Source organism: Callorhinus ursinus, unplaced genomic scaffold (genome assembly GCF_003265705.2).
Source record: "Callorhinus ursinus isolate GAN/ISIS: 27379988/994484 unplaced genomic scaffold, GSC_fseal_2.0 scaffold88, whole genome shotgun sequence".
NCBI classification, from domain to species: Eukaryota; Metazoa; Chordata; class Mammalia; order Carnivora; family Otariidae; genus Callorhinus; species Callorhinus ursinus.
In genome coordinates this window covers 982,748-1,004,977 of record NW_027397150.1, presented here as the reverse complement: position 1 = coordinate 1,004,977, position 22,230 = coordinate 982,748, and the positions used below count along the sequence as shown (strand labels likewise).

The window sequence follows — 22,230 nt, the reverse complement described above, 5'->3', positions numbered from 1 at the left end:
CAGTCCAGGCAGCAGGAAAAGCTAGTGAGAGAGCCCCAAGGTGGGCAAGCACTGGCTTGTTCAAGGACTCAAGGAGGCCACTGTGCTTGAAATGGATTGAAGGTGGGGTTAGACCACTGCAAGATGAGTGCAAGGAAACAAAAGATGGATCCTCTAGGGCCCCGAAGGCCAATGTAAAGATTTATATTTTCCTAACTTACTCTGAGAATGGGAGCCATCAAGAGTTTGGAGCACAGGAGGGTTATTATCTGATTTGAATTTTAAAAGAACCATGCTTGTTTCTCTTTGAGAAGACAATGAAGGGAGGCAGGGGGGAAGCTGGGTTCCTCAGGAGGCTATTGCAATAATCCTGGGAGAGATGATAGTGGCTCAGGTCAGAATGGTAACAGTGGAGGTGAAGAAATGCGGGTCAGTTCTAGATATAATTTGACAACAGAGCTAACAGGGTTTTCTGGTAGATTGAGGAATGAAGTGTGAAAGAGAAGAGTCACCAACTGGAATGGGAGAGTTGCCACTATCTGAGACGAGGAGACTTCAAGACGGTTATGTTGGGAGGAGAAAAATCAGAAGTTTAGTTTTGCACATTTTAAGCATAAGTGGACTATTACACAACTAAAATATTGACCAACTGGGTACATGAGTTAGACATTTAGGAGTGAAGCCTACGAGGAAGATATACATGGCAAGGATCAGCAACTATGTATTTGAAGCCACAAGACTGGAGGAAATCACCCAGGGTATGAGTTTTGGGGCACTGTACTGTTACAGATTTGGGGAAAATAGGAAGAATTAGAAAATGTGACTCAGAAGGAGTGACCAATAAGATAGAAAAAAAAATCCCAAGCATTCCAAAAGCCAAATGAACACAATAAATAAAGGAGGAAGAAGTGATTGACTCTGCCAAATCCTGCCAATAGTCAAGTAAGACAGAGTCTGAAAATTGGCCACCTGGAGGCCAGTACTGAACTCAGTGAGAGAAATGTGCCTGAAGTGTTGCAGGCAAAAGGCTGACTTGAGTAATTTTATAGAAAAGGATCAAAGGGAAGTTGGAAATTCCAAGTACAGACAATTCTTTCATGGACTTCTAGTACTGATGAAAGTAGAGAAATGTATTAAGGAGCAAGTGGGATATATGTTAACTGTGATTCACAATAAAGAATATATTTTAAATCACAATATAAGATCCATATACATACGTATTAATTCCTGTATTTGTAACAAACACATTTTATGAAACAAAACTTACAGTTACTCCATGTGGTGCTTCTTTATCTTTTGTATTCTTTTTTTCTCCCTTATTCTATTTTATTAAAAACACTGGAACTGATTCCACCACTCACTAAAGGGTTGTGACTCTAAGTACGAACACAAAAAGAACTTTAACTTAATGAATCTTTAGCTCTAATTACCTTTGGATACAAATTTAACAGGCCATTTCTATTTTTTTAAAGACTTATTTATTCATTTTAGAGAGGGGGTGAAAGGCAGAGAGAGAGAGAAGATCTCAAGCAGACTCCATGCTAAGGGTGAAATCCTACATGGGGCTTGATCTCAAGACCCTGAGATCAAGGCCTGAGCCAAAACCAAGAGATGAATGCTTAATGGATTGAGCCACCCATGTGCCCCAGGTTGCTTCTATTTTTATCTTTGTATTTATCTATAGTTTCTAATGTATTTATAATAAAGTATTGCATTTTATTAAAAACCAAGTTTTACCTTTAAAAATGATAGTTTAAATGTGTTGAAGAAAATACACACTCTCCAACAGCACCGATGAGATGTTGACGTGGCACAATCTTTTCTAGAGTGATTTAACAAAATGTGTCAAAAGAATTAATAAAAGTGCATATCTATTTAGAAGTAGGGCCAGAGAAGTCTTCCTTGATGTAGCAGCATTTAAGTTGACACTTGAAGACTAAAAAGGCATCAGCCAGGAAAGTATGAAAGAGAAATCATTTGTGCAAATGCCCTGAGGTGATAAGCAGCCGAGGGCACTAAAGGAACCAAGCACAGATGTGCGGATGGGAGACAGTGAGAGTCATGGGATGAAGGCTAGAGGCCAGATATGCAGAACCTTGGAGGTCATGTTGTGGGATATTGGAATTTATCCCAATTGCCAAGTGAGGACATTGGAGAGATTTAAGTAAGCAACTATATTCTTAGAATAACATTTTATTGTTGTATCCACAGTGGATCAGAGCGGAGAAAAAGTAGGGCGGAAAGAGACCATATCCATTATCTTTCGCTACAGAAAAAAACCTTCCCCCAGATTAGCGACTTAAAACAGAAACTATTTGTCTCGTAATTTATGGGTTGACAATTTGGGCTGGAATCAAGCAGGTGGTTCTTCTTGTCCTGGTTCACTCGTGTATCCAGGGTCCAAAGCTAGCTGAACCAGTCTGATATTAGCTAAGAGTGTTGTACTCTCTTCCCTCTGTTCCATCCCCTTCCACAGGCTAGTTTGTGTTGTTCATACAGTGCCTGGTATGGGCATTGAGACAGAGCCTAGGTATGTAGGGCTTCTTGAGCACCAGGTTCAGAACTGGCTCACGATGCCTTCCATTGTATTCAGTGGCTAAATCATATCAGGAGAGGGACTCAGAGGAGGGAAAGAGACTCCACTTCTTGATGAGGAGAGCTGCCAAATCACATTGTAAGGGGCTAGGATACAGGGAAGAGTTAGGATTGTGCCATTTCCTTTGCAATAGAGATTATTGGTGTCTTCATGTTGTGCTGAAATCTTCAATGGAACCATTGGAACTAACCACATATATGGGCTCAAAGAGTGGGGTAATGAATGGTTTGTATTTGGAACTGGTGGTAAAGGAGTAATATATATATATATATATATATATATATATTACTCATATATATATATATGTAATATACCACTAGATATCTACTCAGCCATGAAAAAGGAAATTCTACCATTTGCCACAACATGGATGGACCTTAAGGACATTATGCTAAGTAAAATAAGTCAAACAGAGAAAGACAAATATTATATGATCTCACTTATATGCGGAATTTTTAAAAGCAAAACTCATAGAAAAAGATCTGACTCCAGTAGAGGTGATGAGGAACTGGAGGAAGGTGGTAAAAAGGTACAAACTTCCAGTTATAACATAAATAAGTCCTAGAGATGTAATGACATAGTGAATGATTAGAGCTAATGTTGTATGGTATATAGGAAAGTTGTTAAGAGGAAATTCTAAGACTTCTCAACACAAGGAGAAAATCTTTTTCCTTTTCTTCTTTATTCTTTTCTTTGCATTATATCTATGTGGGAAGGTGGATGTTAGATGAACCTATTATAATCCTTTCACAATAAATGTAAATCAAACCATCATGTTGTACATATTAAACTTTTACAGTGATGAATGTCATTTTTTTCTCAATAAAACTGGAAAAAATATGTATTTATATAATCTATTTATTCTGAGCAAATCTATCAAAGGAGGCTCATACTTTATGTTTTTTTAAAGATTTTATTTATTTGAGAAAGAGAATGAGAGAGAGCACAAGAGAGAAGAGGGTCAGAGGGAGAAGCAGACTCCCTGCCGAGCAGGGAGCCCAACGTGGGCCTCGATCCCGGGACTGCAGGATTATGACCTGAGCCGAAGGCAGTCACTTAACCATCTGAGCCACTCAGGCACCCAGGGGACTCATACTTTAAAAGGACTCTTGGAGTTCCTCTCACTAAGGAGAACTAACAAAGAAAGATCAGAGGAGGAAGTCCCACTAATTAATCTGCGGGGAAATGGAACTGATGTTTTTCTCTTGTCATCAGGGAAGTATCCAGTAGAGAAATCTTCCCAAGAAGGCTTTAGAAACAGGCACAATGGTCCACCTGATGAACTGAAGGGGCTTCAGCCACATAAATCCGGGAAAGGATCCCCCTTCATCTCTGCCGGAGGTAAGAGGAGAAGGCATGTGCGTCCAAGATGCAGGCTTGTCCTGTGTCAAGTCAAGGGGAAAGTGAGTTGCCTACGGGGTAGAAGAAAATGACACTTAGCTCGTGCTCGTTCTATTGACTTAAATAACAGTATTTGTGGACATGTTCGAGATTGCATGAATGGCTGAGTGGAATTAGGCTCAGGAGGAGGAGATACACTTGTAGGATTAAAAATTAGTGATGATGTTATGTTTTGTCTGGGGTGTGATGATGGAATAATAAGACTTTTCCCCTAATAATGATACTGTTCCTCTGCTTTCACAGCCTCACAGTTTCTCTAAATTAATTCTGATCCAGGAGGATACCATTTTACATACTGGTCTCTGTTCCTAGTCATATGAATATAAACCAAATAAGATCATGAATAAAGAGGTCAGATACATCTGAGGAGTCTATTCCTGAAAATCTTATTCTGAGGAATTGAGTCAAATTGAACACGGTCTGTATCCCCCCACACTAATTTTTATATTCACTTTCCTTTCTCCTGGTGGGACTGGGTCAGCTCATTTCTCTCTTTCCAGTTTCCAATGGATAAACTTCGAATTGGCACATTAATTTCTGTAAAGTAGAACACTGATTTTGCTAAAACATAAGCACCCCAGATTCTATTAAAAAGATTAATATCACTCACTTAGGGGAAATAAATAGAAGCACCAGAAACACGATAAGACAATAACTCTGACTGCCTTGGGGGTCCAAAATACCTCAGTTCTAAGGCAGTAGTTGTAGACATCTTTACAGTGATTTGTAAATGGAGATAATAGAAACCTGCTCTGCCCCTTCCCTGAATCTCTTTGAGCGTGTCAGGGGTTCAGCTGAACAGTGAGTGTCAGAGTAGCAGATTAAAATAACACTGAGCCCCAATGAACGTAACCATGAAGCTTTTGATCACTTACTGTGATAGTCATTTGCTATGACAGTATGAGCAAAATGTTGAAAGCAGAGAAATACCTCCCCCAGGCCCCTATCATATTCCCTGAGAAAATGAGCCCTGATCAAGGATCAGGTGCATCAGTGCAGATGTGAGGGTTATTTTATTGTCGAAGGAGCCCTGAACAAAAGGCTCCAGCAGTTTCATGGACCCTGAGATGGAGAGGAGGACACAGAGTGGACTAAGTCAGAGTGGGGAGAAGTGACCCCAGGGTTTCTCTCTCTCTTCCCCTAAAGAAGCCTCAGAAAGGGTGCCTGAAGAGGACTTTGGCCCAAGGCTGCAAACAGAGATGTAGGAGTGCATTTGCTGGGGCAAATGGAAACATGCAAAGAGTATGAGTGGGCACAGGAGCCTTAGTCCTTGCTGTAACTCTCTTAGACACTTCAGTGCATGGGCTGAGACCTGGTGCCAGGGATGGCTTTCCGTGGGAAAACTGCCTGGGAAAGCCTTTGTAATCTCCTGCAGTCAGGTCTGAAAATCACACAGGGTTTCAGCCAGACTCCTCGGTGCATATATATTTTTGAGGCGGAGGGTAGAGCAGGAGATCTCCTGTTCCCTTATTATTTTTTTTTCCTATGCCTTGGACTCTTAAGTCATTTATTCACAAACTTTTACATAACCTAAATGTCTTCCCTTTCTCAACCATAAGCTAATTCCATCCCCCTGGGGCTTGGGCCAGCCTAACATTTCTGTGAACTTCAGGTCAGCCCAGATCTTCCATCCTTTCCTGGGTTTCTCCAAGCCCCACCATTCACGTGTTCTAAGTTTCACAGAGTCCAGAAGACCAGGAAGGGCAAGTCTGTTCCAGTGGACTTCCATGGGCCCACACTGCTCTCCTGATCTACCTGGAGTTGAGTTTGGAAAGAGTAGAGTGATAAGTCAAAGTTACTACTGATGATCACCCTACAGATGTGGGTCACTACCGCATTCTATCCACCTGGGACTGAGATTTTCTCAGGCACAAAATACTTTCTCTTAAACTCTTGCAGCCTCTGCCCCTTTCTCAGTTTCAAGGCTGCTCCCAGATTTTTAAGTATTCATTAGAGTAGGACCCCTAACTCCTTGATACTAATTTCTATCTTAATTCATTCAGGCTGCTATAACAGAAGTATCAGAGAAGGGGTGGCTTACACAACACACATTTGTATGTAACACCTCTGCAGCCTGGGAGTTTTGAGGTCTAGGTCAGGAAGACTTGGTGTTTGCTTTGTAGATGACTGCTTCTTTCTGTATCTCCACATGGCAGACAGCAGAGGGAAGAAGTTCTCTCCAGACTCTTAGAAGGGAAATAATGCTGCGCGTGAGCTCATCTAATTCTTATTACCTTCCCAAAGCCCCATCTCTTAGTACTGTCACATTGGGAGGTGAGGTTTCAACATGGGAATGAGAGCGGCAGGGAGCAAAAACATTCAGTCCACAATAGTCATATAAATGGAATCATACAACATGTAGCTTTTGGCTCCTTCCCTTTATCACAATGCATTTGAGATTAATCTGCATTGAGTGTATACTATTCGTTTTCATTGCTGAGTGGTAGCTCATTACATGGATGTACCAAGTTCATTTATCCCTTTACCAGTTAGAGGCCTTTTGAGTTGTTTACAGTTTTATAAATAAAGCCACTATAAGTATTTGTTTACAGGTGTTGTGATCATAAACTTTCAGTTTTTCCCCAAGTTTCTATTTAAATTCTAGTTAGTTAACATGTATGCTAAAATAGGTTTCAGGTATAGAATTTAGTGACATAAACAAACTTTCATTTCTTTTGGGTTAATACTTAGGAGTGCAGTTGCTGGATGACATGTTAAGGGTATGTTTGACTTTATAAGAAACTGCTAAACTCTTCCCTAGTGGCTGCACCATTTTGTATTCCCATCAGCCCTATAGGAGAGATCTAGTTGCTCTATACTTTCCCTAGCATTTGGCCTCACCAGCTGTTTTGTTAAAAAAAAAAATGTGATTGTTCTTATAGATGTGTTATGACGATGTATCTCATTGTGGTTTTAAGAATTTTGAGTTTTCATGTATTCTGGATATGTCTTTTGTTGGATACATGTCTCACAAATATTTTCTCCCAGAATGGCTTTTCTTTTCAGTCCCTTAATTTTGCTGAGTTTGCAAAGCAATCAATTTTGGTGAAGTTCAATTTATCATTTTTTTCTTTTACATACTGTACTTTTGATGTTATAGCATATACATTTCTGTTGAACCAAAGGCCATAAAGATGTTCTCTTCTAGTTTCTGGGAGATATTGTTTTTGGTTTTACATTTAGGTCTATGATCCATTTTGTGTTAATTCTCGTGTATGATGCAAGATGTTTTTAGCACATTTGTTTCCAGTTTTCCCAGTGCCATTTGCCAGAAATACTTTCTTCTCGCTGTTGAATGGCTTGGCCGTATATATGAGTGTCCATTTTTGTACTCTGTTTGGTTCCGTTGATCTATGTGTCTATTCTTTTCTTTTTAAAGATTTTATTTACTTATTTGAGAGAGAAAGAATGAGACAGAGAGAGCAAGAGAGGGGGAGGGTCAGAGGGAGAAGCAGACTCCCCGCTGAGTGGGGAGTCTGATGCGGGACTCGATCCCAGGACTCCAGGATCATGACCTGAGCTGAAGGCAGTCGCTTAACCAACTGAGCCACCCAGGCGCCCATCTGTGTGTCTATTCTTTTGACAATACTACACTATCTTGATTTTTTTTAGTGTTATAGTGAGTCTGGAAATGTATATCAGCAGTTCTGTCCTCTAAATTTGTTCTCTTTTTTTCAAGATGTTTTGCCTAGTCCCTTGTCTTTTCATATATATTTTAGAATTGGCTTCTTAATATCTAAAAAAAACACTCTACCTGGATTTTAACTGAGATTGCATTGAATGAATCTATCTATTATACGTAATATATAATGTATACATTCTTATATATGCATATTTATGTACCAGATGTTCTATAACCAGTAGGAAAATTAATGACAATTGATGTGTGTAGAACAACCCTTACAATAATCTTATTTTATGAAAACCTGAGGGATTTACATGTATACATGTAATAATCAACATTTCCTAGTTCTCTGTGGGCACTTAGTTTTCTACAAGCTGCTGAACTGATATTTGTCAAATTTAGTCTATATAAAGCAGTTCTTAAAAGATCTTTTTCAAAATATGTATTTAGTTTTGTAATGAGATCTCTGAAAAAAATCTCTGAACGAGCCAAATATTTTTTCTTTGGTTCCATCTATGTTTTAAATGCCTCATGTTAATTTGGAATTTCAAATGCCATTCTTCAATAAAGTTGTAAGCTTACATTGATTCTGCTTATAAGTAATTTTTCAAATAGTATCGGCTCAGGGGAAATATTTGGCTGCCTTCCCAGGGGAATATTGGCATACAGCATAATCAAGTGTTCTAATTTAATCATACAAGGGGCTCATTTTTTTAAATTTTTTTATTGTTATGTTAATCACCATATATTACATCCTTAGTTTTTGGTGCAGTGTTCCATGATTCATTGTTTGTGCATAACACCCAGTGCTCCATGCAGAACATGCCCTCCTCAATACCCATCACCAGGCTAACCCATCCCCCTACCGCCCTCCCCTCTAGAACCCTCAGTTTGTTTTTCAGAGTCCATCATCTCTCATGGTTCGTCTCCCCCTCTGACATACTCCCACAAGGGGCTCATTTTTAAAGGACTCTACATTGTCTCAAAAGAGAACTTATATTTCAAATTCCTTGGTGTTCTCAACATTTCTCTTTGATTGATTTTTCTATCTCCGTCAGACCAGGTTTTTGAATTGCCAGGGGAATAGTCCCAGGTGCACCTGATGAGTTTCCTTGTACTACCTTTAGAGACCTCTTCATGCTTCATGCCACTTTCAAGGGATCTAAATTGTGCCGGACTCTCACATTTTGGCCCTCACTTTCTCATTCCTTGATGGTCTTTTTTAAGGTATAAATGATCTGCACAGGGAGACTTAGCTATCTCCATAAGACTCTCTGCTTCTCTTCATATCCCTGATGGACTGACATTTAGAAGACTGATTGAAAGATTTCAAGAACTAGCTTCTAAAGAGAGAACTCCCAGTTCACCCACTGGGCCTTCTTTGTTCTTCCAGAACCCTCTAAAGCTCAGTTTCTCTCACCTCTTTTCCCTCTGTGCTGGCCAGTTTCCACTAGCTTTCTCTCTTCTGCTGCTTGGAATAGTTTCCTACCATAGCTTCACCTTGATATATTTGCCTAAAAACGTTGCCTTCTTCTCTAACCACTCTCAGAGCTCCTCTGTGGTCTGAAAAAGGAAGAGAATATTTAAACCTGGAGATTTTTGAAAAAGTGCAGAATACAACTTTACAATAACTATGTAGAGAAGAAAATAACTAAAAGTTTTGATTGTCTAATCCATAGTCAGGAAACATTAGAGAATTTATCTGGTATGTGATTCAAAATGATTTGGGGAAATTCTTATAAAAGGTGATTCCTATTAGTACCCTTAATATTCTACTTTATTTTAGCTAGCACAACTTATAAACATGACGTTATTAATAACTTGTTTATTATTATTTGCCTCCTTCGTTGAAATATAATCTCCATGAAAACAGAGTGCTTTCTTCACTACTGAATTTAACAAGCCTACAGTTGTACTTGGCACGTAATAGAAACTAAATGGATATCTGTTTAATTAATCCAGGAATGATGGAGTAAATCATCTACCTAAAGCATTTCTTCCTTTTACTCTTATATGAGCCAAGAGATCTAACTCTTTATATTTCATCTGGGGAGTGAGCTGTGTCTTTCTACCCATAACAATTAAGGCCATTGAGATCATGGTAAGAACTAACCAAACTTCTACGGTGACAGAGTTTCTCTTCTCTGGATTTCCCCAGTTTGAAGATGGTAGCCTCCTCCTCTTCATTCCTTTGTTCATCATCTACACATTCATTGTTGTCGGGAATCTCACTATATTTTTTGCAGTCAGGATGGACACCCATCTCCACAATCCCATGTACAATTTCATCAGCATCTTCTCCTTCCTGGAGATCTGGTACACCACAGCCACCATTCCCAAGATGCTCTCCAACCTCATCAGTGAGAAGAAGACTATCTCCATTACTGGCTGCCTCTTGCAGATGTACTTCTTCCATTCACTTGGAAACTCGGAGGGGATCTTGTTGACCACCATGGCCATTGACAGGTATGTTGCTATCTGCAACCCACTCCGCTACCCTACCATTATGACCCCCCAGCTGTGTGCTCAGCTATCTGCAGGCTCTTGCATCTTTGGCTTTCTTGTGTTGCTCCCAGAGATTGCATGGATTTCCACACTGCCCTTCTGTGGGCCCAACCAAATCCATCAGATATTCTGTGACTTTGAGCCTGTGCTGCACTTGGCCTGTACAGACACGTCCGTGATTCTAATTGAGGATGTGATCCATGCTGTGGCCATCATCTTCTCTGTCCTGATTATTGCTCTCTCTTATATCAGAATCATCACTGTGATCCTGAGGATCCCTTCTGCTGAAGGCCGCCAGAAGGCCTTTTCCACCTGTGCATCTCATCTTGGTGTCTTTCTGATGTTCTATGGCAGTGTGTCACTCATGTACCTGCGATTTGCTGCCACTTTCCCACCAATTTTGGACACAGTTATTGCACTGATGTTTGCTGTTCTTGCTCCCCTTTTCAATCCTATCATCTATAGCTTGAGAAACAAGGATATGAAGATTGCAATTAAGAAGCTTCTCTGTCCTGGGTTGCCTGGGTGGCTCAGTTGGTGAAGCATCTGCCTTTGGCTCTTTGGCTCAGGTCATGATCCCAGGGTCCTGGGATCGAGCTCCGCATCAGACTTCCTGCTCAGTGCGGAGTCTGCTTCTCCCTTTCCCTCTGCCCCCACCCCAACTCGTGCTCTCTCTCTTTCTCTCAAATAAATAGATAAAATCTTAAAAAAATAAACTTCCTTGCCTTCAGAAAGTGTTTAATGCATCTGCAAGTTGATGTTAGCTAGCTCTTAGCACCTCTCACTTTGGATGTTATCTTGACATACTAAACCATAAAACTAACATATATAACTCATTCATTGTCACACTGATAGTTTCTATTTATTCCAGTTCACATGTTTATTCTATTTATACACATTTAATATATCATGGACTACCTGTTGAGACTTGCATAGATGGATAGATAATAGAAAGGAAATATAATGTTTAAGCCATTAAAATAGATCTTATAAACATCAATTTTATTGTTACTATGTAAGTATTATTATTATTATTATTCCAAAGGCATTAGAAATAACTACAGATTATAAAATAGAGTGGTTAAGAGTGTAAGATCTGTAGAAGAGGTTAAGATTCATATTTTACTGTATTTTACTGTACTACATACAAGCGTTGTGATCTTAAATATGAAGCAACTCTAGGAGGTGTTGGATACATTTATGACTTCACTGTGGTGATTATATATGGTGTTTGTGTATGTTCACACTCATCACATTGTATACATTACATATGTTCTTTGTATACAAATTATATCTCCAAAAAGTTGTTAAAAATGAAATAGACCGGTTCACACTATGCTAAATCATTAGAAATACAATTTTACCAATTAAAATTTTTTCAGATCCCTCATGTGATTTTTTTCTTTAACTTGACTGTAGTTGACACACAACGTTACATTAGTTTCAGGTGTACAGTATAGTGATTCAACTTCCCTATATGTCATGCTGTGCTCCCCACAAATGTAGACACCATCGGTCACCACACAACACTATTACAACATCACTGACATTGAATATATCAGATGATATATTCCCTATGCTGTAACTTTTATTCCCATGGCTTATTATTATTTTTGAATTGCACAGAAAGTATTATAAGAAGTTAGACAAGGAAAATAGGCCCCAAGTCACAGGAATAAATGTTAGACAACACTCAAGAGAGAAAGAAAGCATGTCTTCCCATCCAAAATCTGATACTTATTTTCAAGAAGATTCTATAACAAAAGAAACTAGATTATAGAGAAGAAGGGGGAAGAGGAGGAAGAGAAGGAAGCGGAGGAGGAAAACTTTGGGTTTTCAACAGAGCACAGAGCAGTGGATTGAGCACATAGAGTACAGAATAATCCTGTGAAAAAAGGTGAGACATTGACTGTCAATAGAGAGGTGAGCAGGGCCAATGTGAGTTGTTCAGGGTAAGAGAAATCCACATGCATTTGTGGCATGAGAAAAAAACGACATTGTCCCCTCACTTCAATATTGGCACAAAACCCCAATGACATGTCTGTTATGAAATGATCTTATTTTCTATTAAATATTTTTTCAAGTTTTTTTTTCTGGTGTCCGTATATTTCCTTCAAGACTTTCCACACATGTGTGTTCATGTGAGAAGAGCAGGACCAACACAAAAGTGCTCTTTGCATGACTCCCTGATGGACACTCATATCTGGGGCAATAGCCATTGTGCTAGAGAAAGTAGTTTGCCATGTTCAGAGTGATAAGTACAATCAGGAAAAAATACTTGATGACAACTTTGATCCTAAAATCTAATGAGAGAAGAGTACGGTGGGGATCTTTCTCCTAATTAACCCCACGAGCAAAAGTGATGCTCTCCACTGTGGTGCAGGGCAGGAATCCCCTATGACACCCACTTCCCCTTCCTGCTATTCGCTGGGATGCCTATGAAAATAGCTCTAAGTCCCATTTTGGAGCTTGGAGGAATATCAAGGAAGGATGCAGAGACCCAGACAGGGGAGCCCCTGTGGTCTTTGGTAGAAGTGAGTGCAGAAGGCTGTCTTGAGAAAGAATTCACTCACCATGCATGTAAGAACGTCAGAACCTGGGGACTCAGAAGCTTCCAATGTTGGTGGGGTGCAACAGCAAGTGTAGGGGGAGACTCTGCCAGGCACAGGTGTATATAAAACAGAATACTCCATTATGATGCCATCTTTTGAGAGGTGATTTTTTCCAGACTTGATTAAGACTGTCACTCAAAGTAAATTGTCATACTGCCCTTTCCAAACAGTCCCTAATTTTCTTTTTCACTTGTCCAAGGCTGTCTCGTGGGCTAAATTATAATTTCACCCAGTAGCTTGGCTCCAAGTTAATTTATTTGACACCAACCATTTTTTACATGCCAACCCTGTTCTAGCTTACGGCCCTGGAGGAAGAGCCTGGCCTAGAGAACAAAAAACAGGTAGTTGATAATTATTTTGAAACATGATACATACACTACAGAAACCCCAGTGTAATAGCGCCCAATATTCTGGAGTGTTTACTACATTCCTGACACTACTTTAAAGCACTGAAATTATGTGTACACATATTGGTAGGGGCAGTCAAGTGTCTGCGTTGGAGCGTGTCACTAGAGATACAGTACTCGGATTTATATTCTGACTTGAGCTGAGCATCCCTGGGCAGTGTTTCATCTGTCTGTGCCCAAGTCTTCTCATCTGTAAAATGGGGATAATCTTACCTCATTAGAGCATTAGCAAGAAATATAGCCTGTGCTTGGGGCAGTGCTTGCCTCAGTAAGTGACTCAATACCCCAGCACACTATACAGTGCTGTTATTGTTATTAAAAGTGTCTACCTATTCTTGAAACCTTATGTGCCAGTATTAATATTTTCTTCATCTTACAAAAGAGGAATTAAAGACATAGAAAGGCTAAATAACTTGAGATAGGTCAGGGGGTTTATAAGTAGTGGAGAGGACCTGTTTCTGACATGCAGACTTTTGACCAGGATTACATATTGCTTTTGTGTCAGGAGAGGAGGCAGAGCGAGGAGTGGTGACTACGCCACAAGTCAGAAGACATGGCAGACTCAGGAGCCTGTGGTGATCCCACAAAGCAGTGTGCGTGAGGAGACTCCAGGGGAACAGCACTGGGGATGCTAGGAGAGGAAGCTGGAGCGAGTTCTGGGCCAGCTGTGTGGGTTCGGAGCTCATGAACCAACTGGGGGAAAACATCTGTAAGTTGTAATAGTGGAGATCTTATAAGTGGATGAGATCACCACAGGAGCAAATAGAATTATCAACAGCAGGGTGGATGGGCAGATAGAGCCCCTGAGAACAGAGAGCCTGAGGGAAATGAGCACCTGGGGAAGAGTTTAAGAAAAGCAGCCATGTTATAAGAGAGAGATGAGGAGAAGTAAGAGTAAGGATGGTAGAATGAACACAACCAAGTGGAATAAAAGAAAAGGCCCAAGCCAGAACCACCTCTGAGAGCCACTGGGAATATATACTGTTACTCCTATTATGTTTATTTTTATTCATGCCTCTTACTCTTAGGGATGGAATCCCAGAAGTGGAGGAGAAAAGCCTCAGGTAACAGTGATGAACAGTGTCCAGTGCCAGAGGACAGCAGAGTCTCTATTAGCATGGGCAGACAGGGCTTCGCGAAGCTTGGTGGGAAGAGCGTCAGTGCAGAAGTGGGGGAGTGAGTAAACAGCAGTGTTGTAGGAACATGAGAGGCGCAGGGAGTCGGGTTTTACCACTTTTCAAGAAGTTGCCTGTGGGGCAATGATTAAGTCCTGTGCACATATTCACTTAATCTTCAGATTCCCTATTAGATAGGTACTATTTTTAATCTCACTTTTGCAAATGAGTACTTGAGCCTGAAAGATTAAGTAATTTGCCAAAAGACATGCAGATAGTAAGAGGCTCAATTGGTGTTTCAGGGTAGACTCCAGGCCTATTATAATATATGCACATATTTTGAATTATTAAATCATAATACAGTAAGCGTGTGCAACTTACAAATGCAAATAGTTATATTACAGGTTAATTGCACCATTAAAAACATTTGGAGACACCTGTTTCTGTGATTGTGCCTCTGAAGGAGTGAGAAAGCATGTCAAATACTAGTCAATATGCACAAGAGTGTGACATTAGGAAAAAATAAAACCTTCAGATTATTTCGTTATTCATTTGAGTTATTTAGCTGTACAACATCCTTTCTTCTCCACCTTCTTGTGAGCTGGTGTGTGCCCTCTCCTTCAATCACAGGGAGCTCTGCTGAGTGTATGGAGAGTGCAGACGTGTCAGCAGTGACGGAATTTATCTTCACTCGCTTTCCCCAGCCCCAGGATGGTGACCTCCTGTTCTTCTTTCCCTTGATGTACATCTTCCATTCACCTGGAAATTCGGAGGGGATCTTGTTGACCACCATGGCCATTGACAGGTACGTTGCCATCTGCAACCCTCTCTGCTACAATGATCATGACCCCCTGGCTGTGTGCTCAGCTCTCTGTGTCTTCAGCTTCCTCATCCTGCTTCCTGAGATTGTAATGATTTCCACATTGCCCTTCTGTGGGCCCAACCAAATCCATCAGAACTACTGTGACCTGGGCCTCATGCTGAGGCTGGCCTGTGTTGACATGTCCATGATTCTGGTTAAAGATGTGATCCACGCTGTGGCCATCATCACTACCATCCTAATCATTGCCCTGTTTTATATCAGAATTGTCACTGTGATCTTGAGGATACCCTCGGCTGAGGGTCGGCAAAAGACCTTTCTACCTGTGTCGGCCCTCTCACTGTCTTCCTGATTTTCTTTGGCACTGTGTCCCTCGTGTACTTGCATTTCAATGCCACCTATCCCCCAGTTTTGGACACAACTATTGCACTGATGTTTACTATCCTTGCCCCCATTCTTCAATCCCATCATTTATAGTCTGAGAAACAAGGACATGAAGAATGCAATTAGAAAACTCTTCCATCTTTGGAAAGAGTTGAACACATCTAGAGGTTAATTCTGAGCTGCATGTCCCCTTCAACTGTTTTAATGTTTCTCTAACAGATTAAAAAATGAAACTACTCTATACCTATTTCTTGTCACACTGAACTTTCTGTCTGTTCTCCTGATTACTTTCCTTATATCTAGGAAAACACATTTGTACTCTCTGTCATAGCTATAACACCTGATGTATATATGGTCAAGAATTTTATTATGGGACTGAAGGCTTTGCTTGCTTTCTTCTGAAGAGTTGTAATTAAAGGAAAACTCACTCACCACTTCAGAAGCTGGCCATGTGCTTCAGGTACTGGATCTCGGGAAAGTTTTCTATTTCATGACAAATCACGGATTACCTGATAAGGTTTGTCTGGAAGCAGATATCTTAAAAAAAGCAAAAATAATACTTAAGGAAGTAAATTATACTTTTATTTTTAGTTGTGTAATTCACTCTCCATTAGAATAATAAGCATATACATTTAGTAAGACTAAATTATTACTACCGTAATAATGGCATGCCAAGTAAAGTTGGGACATGTTTACTTCAAAAGTCTGAATTTAGGATGCCACCACCAACAGAGAAAAGGGGCACATTAGTGACCACCTCTAATAGACTTGGTCTACACCCATATTTGCCATAAGAATTCTGAGTCCTCTCACGGAAACAATTAAAATTAAAGGGCTGAACAAACTTCAGTCCTACACGGCATCCCACGCTGTACCCAGTGATTTTGAACATGAGTCATAGTCATCAAAAATAAAGAAAGCAAACAAAAATGGGTAAGGAAACAAAAAATTATCCAACAAAATCTATACTTGACTAAGGCGTGCGCCTCATGGCTTCATGGTACCCTTGCCAGAAAATGTGTATTCCTGCTCTGTGGGCAACCAGAATTCACATGGTTGTGTCAGCATTCCTAAGTCTGCAGCAGCAGGTGTTGGAGAGACAAATGCACCAGGGGAGCAGGAGAATCCACAGAAAGACCGTGGAGTATGTGTAATGCATTTGAGATACGCTCCCACATGCCAACACTCGTTATTGTCAGTTAAGTATTATATAACTTCCCATACCGAAGGAAAACAAACCAAAAGATTTAGAAATGATTCTGTTAATCTAAAAGTGTACTGATTTCTCCAAGTGTCACAAAGGGTTTGATATAGTTCAACTGTTCATACTTTTCTTGTGGTGCATTTAAAACAAGAGTGGGGAGAAGAAATTTTTTCTTGCTTCTGAAAGCAACAAACTTGTTGGAATTAGAGAATAAAGAGACCGTGCAAATATGTCCTTCCAAATTGCTGCCACTGGTGCCCATCTGCCAACAAGAGGCTCACTTGAGTTCCACTGGGGCAACTCTTAAGATTCACACTGACAGAGGAGGCAGGTCTGCTAACAAGGGGACATTATTAAGAAGGGGGCACTATTGTCATTCAACCCTTTCACTCTCTAGACTTCCCAACACCTGGATGAGGACAAATTCAGACTAACGAAGCATTTCTTTTTCTTAAAGCAAATTAAGTCACTCTCCTTTCTTGTTAATTTATGCATTTTGTCATAGAAATAATTTTATTTCTGGAAACAGTGAACAGATGAACCACAGATTATATCTGAAAAGTAAAGTTGCCAAATGTTGCTGATACTAAAAACAGGTTAGTTTCTATGGGGAGAAATAGATAATCTAGATGAAATTGCATATTCAAGGGAGCATATAAAATATTTTTTAGCAATAAATTTCTGTAGTAGTACTACACTTGATAGAGAATCACGAAGGAAAAAGATCTTCCCTGATTATTTTCAGTGGTTAAAAATAAATGTATCTTATGCAATGGTAATTAATATGAATTTGTTTTTGTAATGTATTCTAAGAAGTCACCAACTTCCTTCTTCCTAACACTGCATACATTTGAGCCACGTTCACTAATCACATTCACAATGAAGGACATGACCCCATTGTTATACTACTGTATCAAGAAACTTCTAAGATATTTTCTATAAGAATGATGAATAGAAAAAAAGTTAATGTATATTTGTTGTATTTTACAACGTTTGCAACAAACTGTAAATAAAATGGTATACAAGAACTATACACCAATCTTTCATATATTTTGTCGAGAAAAATAGGAAATTTAAAGAGTTCATCAGAATCAATGGGAATAATTTGAAGGAGAGCCCTGTGTACGTTGTTGGAAGGAAAAAGTGGATATTCCTCCACTGTCTTCTTTAGCACTGGCTCCTTTTTCCAAATGACATGTTTTCACAGAAATTGTTCTATTTTTTCTTCACTAATTTATTCACAATACTTAAACATGCCAACAAATCACCTTCAACACTGTCCTATTTCTTGTGTGTTTTTTAAGGATGGGGTCCTACGAAAGCTGTCCTTTGTATGGAAGCCTCCCCATTCCATACCAAGATGGAGACTGGTTAAAATCATAATGAGAATAAGGAAAAGGTGGTACCAATGGTCACCAGGATCTGTGAATCTTCCTTGGAGCATTGACTCCCCTTTGACCTGGGGATCTAATGAGAAGAAAGTGCAGAAGTATTCTGATGATTGACCCCATGAGAGAAAAGATTGCTTTCTACTTATTAACAGGAGATAAAGCCTCAGTGGAGCTCATTTCCCCTCTAGTGTGTTCTGTAGGATGTCTATAACAACCCTTCCAGAGAGGGTGAAAGGACATTTGGAAATGCAGAGACTCAGGGAAAGACGCATTTGGCAGAGGTGAGTTTAGGGTCACTGAAGTCTGGGGAGATAGCATCGATTTCCTATACTTGGGATGAAACACAACCTGAAGACTCAGTGAAGATTTGGGGTGGCTTGAATTTGGCACTGTCCTAAGGCTTCTGAGAAAGTTCTATCTTGGGGCTCTGGGCTCTGCATATTTTCAATCAGAAATTATACCCTGTTATTTAGACCATATGATGGTCTAAGATACGAATGCTTATACTTTCCTTCCCACCTGCCTTGCTTCTGGATTTTTCTGGTTTTAATGATGTTTGTAGTCTGCTCCAAACCTATTCATTGTAAAAGAAGCTACTTTCAAGTGCTTAAGACATGCTAAGAGGTATGAAAGACAAAAAGCTGATCCCGCCCTGATCGAAGCTCACCATGTAGTGAAATTAAACAGAAAGAATTACAATGAAAAATGGTAAGGTTTATGGTAGAGGCCCTGTGGAGGACACATAGATGAGAAAGCTCAGATGTGCGTGCGTGTGTGTGTGTGTGAATGTGTGCACACGTGTGCATATGTGTGAGCACATGCACACGTGTGTGAATGTCAGAAAGGAGGTGATGGCACAGCAACAGTTGTGGGGCTTCTGACAGGATGCAGTGGCCGAGCTGAAACCTGAAGGAAGCCCAGGAATATCCTGATGAAGAAGAGTGAGTCCAAAGGCCTTCCAAGACAAGGGTTGATATTCACAAAGCCATCCCAGGGAAATGGTGGTGAGCTCTGAAAACTGCCATAGCAGAGCAGGAGAGAGGGGCAGGTGGGGATACAGGATCTGTGGGTCTAAAGTCCAGGAAAAACACCTGTGCTGGAGACAGAGGTTTGATAACTATGCGCTGCTCATCAACAGACAGTGCAGAAGGATGTGATTTTAGGGGCCACTGCAGGAACTTGCAATATATAGCCATGTACCAAATGGGTAGAGAAGATGGGTCCATAACGCATAGAATAAGGAAACAATGATATAACACACACCTGGGAGGAAGCTTCCATATAAAACAGGGCAAACCTTCATGAGAGCCACGGGAGAAAATCTTCAAGTAGCAGTGATCAGGAATTTCTGGAGCAAAAGTATGGTCATAATACAATAATGGAAACTTTCTATTGTTTTGCAGTTATCATGTCACTGACACACAGGACAGAATGGTTTCTGTAAGTGGCAGTAAGGAAAGATTTCACACAGCAAATGGTTGAGGAGAGAACAAATCTGAACAAGATGTTGTTAATATTACTCTTTCAGAAACTTGATCTAGGAAGGAAATGGTAACAGATATTGAGCATTAATGCCAGGGACTTTGAGACATTAATTCATTTAATACTCACAACTCTGATCGGACTAATATGTTTTCAACTACAGAAGAAGATGCTGAGTCTCAGAGAGATTACATAACCGGTCCATTATCATCCAAATAACAGGTGGCAGGATGAGAATTCAGGCTTAGTATGTTTGATTGGGTCTCACGCTACTAATCATTAATACTGTCTCCCAAATAAAAAGATTACAGATACAGGCAAGTCACTGGTTACTTTGAACCTGGGAAATGTCAAAACACAAAACACCAGGTAACCAAAATAATATTTATGTTTACACTGCATTGATTTCCTTCTCTGTTAGTTGGGTATAACCTCTCCCTCATTCACAGGTAGCTCTTCTGGGGATATGGAGAGTGCAAATCTATCTGCAGTGACTGAATTTCTCTTCACTGGCTCCCCCCAGCTCCAGGAGAGTGGCTTCCTATACTTTTTTCCTTTACTTTTCATCTACACCTATTTCCAAATTAATACAGATGAAAAGTAAAATACTTATTAGACTGAATTGGAAGCTTTTTGTTATTCTGGATTTGCATAGCCTTCGAAATACTAATTTCTTACTGATGCCTAAGATATGTGAGGTTTCCTCTTTGCTGTGAGACCGGACACCCATCTCCACAATCCCATGTACAATTTCATCAGCATCTTCTCCTTCCTGGAGATCGGGTACACCACCGCCACCATCCCGGAGATGCTCTCCAACCTCATCAGTGAGAAGAAGACCATCTCTTTTATTGGCTGCCTCTTGCAGATGTACTTCTTCCATTCACTTGGAAACACTGAAGGAGACTTGCTGACTGTCATGGCCATTGACAGGTACCTCGCCAACTGTAACCCACTCCGCTACCCGACCATCATGACCCCCCCAAATACGCGCTCAGCTCTCTGCAGGCTCTTGTGTCTTTGGTTTCCTCATCCTTCTACCTGAGATTGTGTGGATTTCTAGCCTGCCTTTCTGTGGCCCCAACCAAATCCACCAGATCTTCTGTGATTTCACACTGTTATTACATTTAGCCTGTACGGATGCCTCTGTGATCTTAGTGCAAGACGTGATTCATGCTCTGGCCATTCTGATAACAGGTCTGATTATTTCTTTTACTTACATCAGAACTGTCACTGTGATCCTGGGCTTCCCTTCAGTGGAGGGTCGCAAAAAGGACTTCTCCACCTTTGCTGCCCACATTGCTGTCTTCCTGCTATTTTTTGGCAATGTGGCCCTCATGTATCTCAGATTCTCTGCCACGTATACCCCATTTGGGGATGCTGCCATCACTCTCACCTTCTCTGTCCTTACTCCCTTTTTCAATCCCATAATATACAGCCTGAGAAATAAGGATATGAAAGATACTATTAAGAAGCTTCTTTGCAGGCACCTGGGTGGCTCAGTTGGTTAAGCAACTGCCTTCGGCTCAGGTCATGATCCCAGAGAGCCAGGATAGAGTTCCGCATCGGGCTCCCTGTTCAGCAGGGAGTCTGCTTCTCCCTTGGACCCTCCCCCCTCGTGCTTTGTCTCTCACTATCTCTCTCAAATAAATAAAAAATCTTAAAAAAATATTCGGGGTCTCTTCAGGTTCCATACAAATTTTAGGATTATTTGTTCCATTTCTTTGAAAAAAGTGGATGGTATTTTGATGGGGATTGCATTGAAGGTGTAGATTGCTCTAGGTAGCATTGACATCTTCACAATGTTTGTTCTTCCAATCCATGAGCATGGAACGTTTTTCCATTTCTTTGTGTCTTCTTCAATTTCTTTCATGAGCATTTTATAGTTTTCTGAGTACAGATCCTTTGCCTCTTTGGTTCAATTTATTCCTAGGTATCTTAAGGTTTTGGGTGCCATTGTAAATGGGATCGACTCCTTGATTTGTCTCTCTTCTGTCTTGTTGTTGGTGTATAGGAATGCCACTGATTTCTGTGCATTGATTTTATATCCTGCCACTTTACTGAATTCCTGTATGAGTTCTAGCAGTTTTGGGGTGGAGTCTTTTGGGTTTTCCACATACAGTATCATATCATCTGCAAAGAGTGAGAGTATGACTTCCTCCTCGCCGATTTGGATGCCTTTGATTTCTTTTTGTTGTCTGATTGCTGTGACTAGGACTTCTAATACTATGTTGAATAGCAGTGGTGATAGTGGACATCCCTGCCGCGTTCCTGACCTTAGGGGAAAAGCTCTCAGCTTTTCCCCATTAAGAATGATATTTGCTGTAGGTTTTTCGTAGATGGCTTTTATAATATTGAGGTAGGTACCCTCTATCACTATACTCTGAAGAGTTATGATCAAGAAAGGATGCTGTACTTTGTCAAATGCTTTCTCTGCATCTATGGAGAGGATTGTATGATTCTTGTTCTTTCTTTTGTTAATGTATTGTATCACGTTGATTGATTTGCAGATGTTGAACCAACCTTGCAGCCCAGGGATAAATCCCACTTGGTCGTGGTGAATCATCCTTTTAATGTACTGTTGGATCCTATTGGCTAGTATTTTGGTGAGAATTTTTGCATCCATGTTCATCAAGGATATTGGTCTGTAATTTTCCTTTATGATGGGGTCTTTGTCTGGTTTGGGGATCAAGGTAACGGTGGCCTCAT

At 40.3% G+C, this 22,230-nt stretch overlaps 2 protein-coding genes and 1 pseudogene across 2 annotated transcripts; all 3 read left to right on the top strand.

Annotated features, from left to right (window-relative positions):
• Positions 1-679: 679 nt before the first annotated feature.
• LOC112814905 (olfactory receptor 6K3-like) lies at positions 680-10,647 on the top strand. Its single transcript, XM_025860664.2, has 4 exons — positions 680-737; positions 3,791-3,916; positions 9,620-9,702; positions 9,760-10,647. The coding sequence occupies exons 1-4, from the start codon at positions 680-682 to the stop codon at positions 10,645-10,647; spliced, it is 1,155 nt and encodes a 384-aa protein (XP_025716449.2).
• Positions 10,648-12,538: 1,891 nt separating this feature from the next.
• LOC112814904 (olfactory receptor 6K3-like) lies at positions 12,539-15,616 on the top strand (annotated as a pseudogene).
• Positions 15,617-19,987: 4,371 nt separating this feature from the next.
• Positions 19,988-21,307, top strand: LOC112814969 (olfactory receptor 6K3-like). The gene is given in 4 exon segments (XM_073888241.1): positions 19,988-20,120; positions 20,223-20,500; positions 20,502-20,996; positions 21,233-21,307. Coding segments are annotated over 4 exon segments (981 nt in total).
• The last annotated feature ends 923 nt before the right edge of the window (positions 21,308-22,230 follow it).

Excerpts from the sequence above, each read along its gene's own strand:
- LOC112814905 (XM_025860664.2), top strand. The coding sequence starts at position 680 with ATGGCAAGGATCAGCAACTATGTATTTGAAGCCACAAGACTGGAGGAA. Across the intron at positions 3,917-9,619 it reads CCCCTTCATCTCTGCCGGAG|CCAAGAGATCTAACTCTTTA; the intron begins GTAAGAGGAGAA and ends CTCTTATATGAG. Across the intron at positions 9,703-9,759 it reads TTAAGGCCATTGAGATCATG|TTTGAAGATGGTAGCCTCCT; the intron begins GTAAGAACTAAC and ends GGATTTCCCCAG.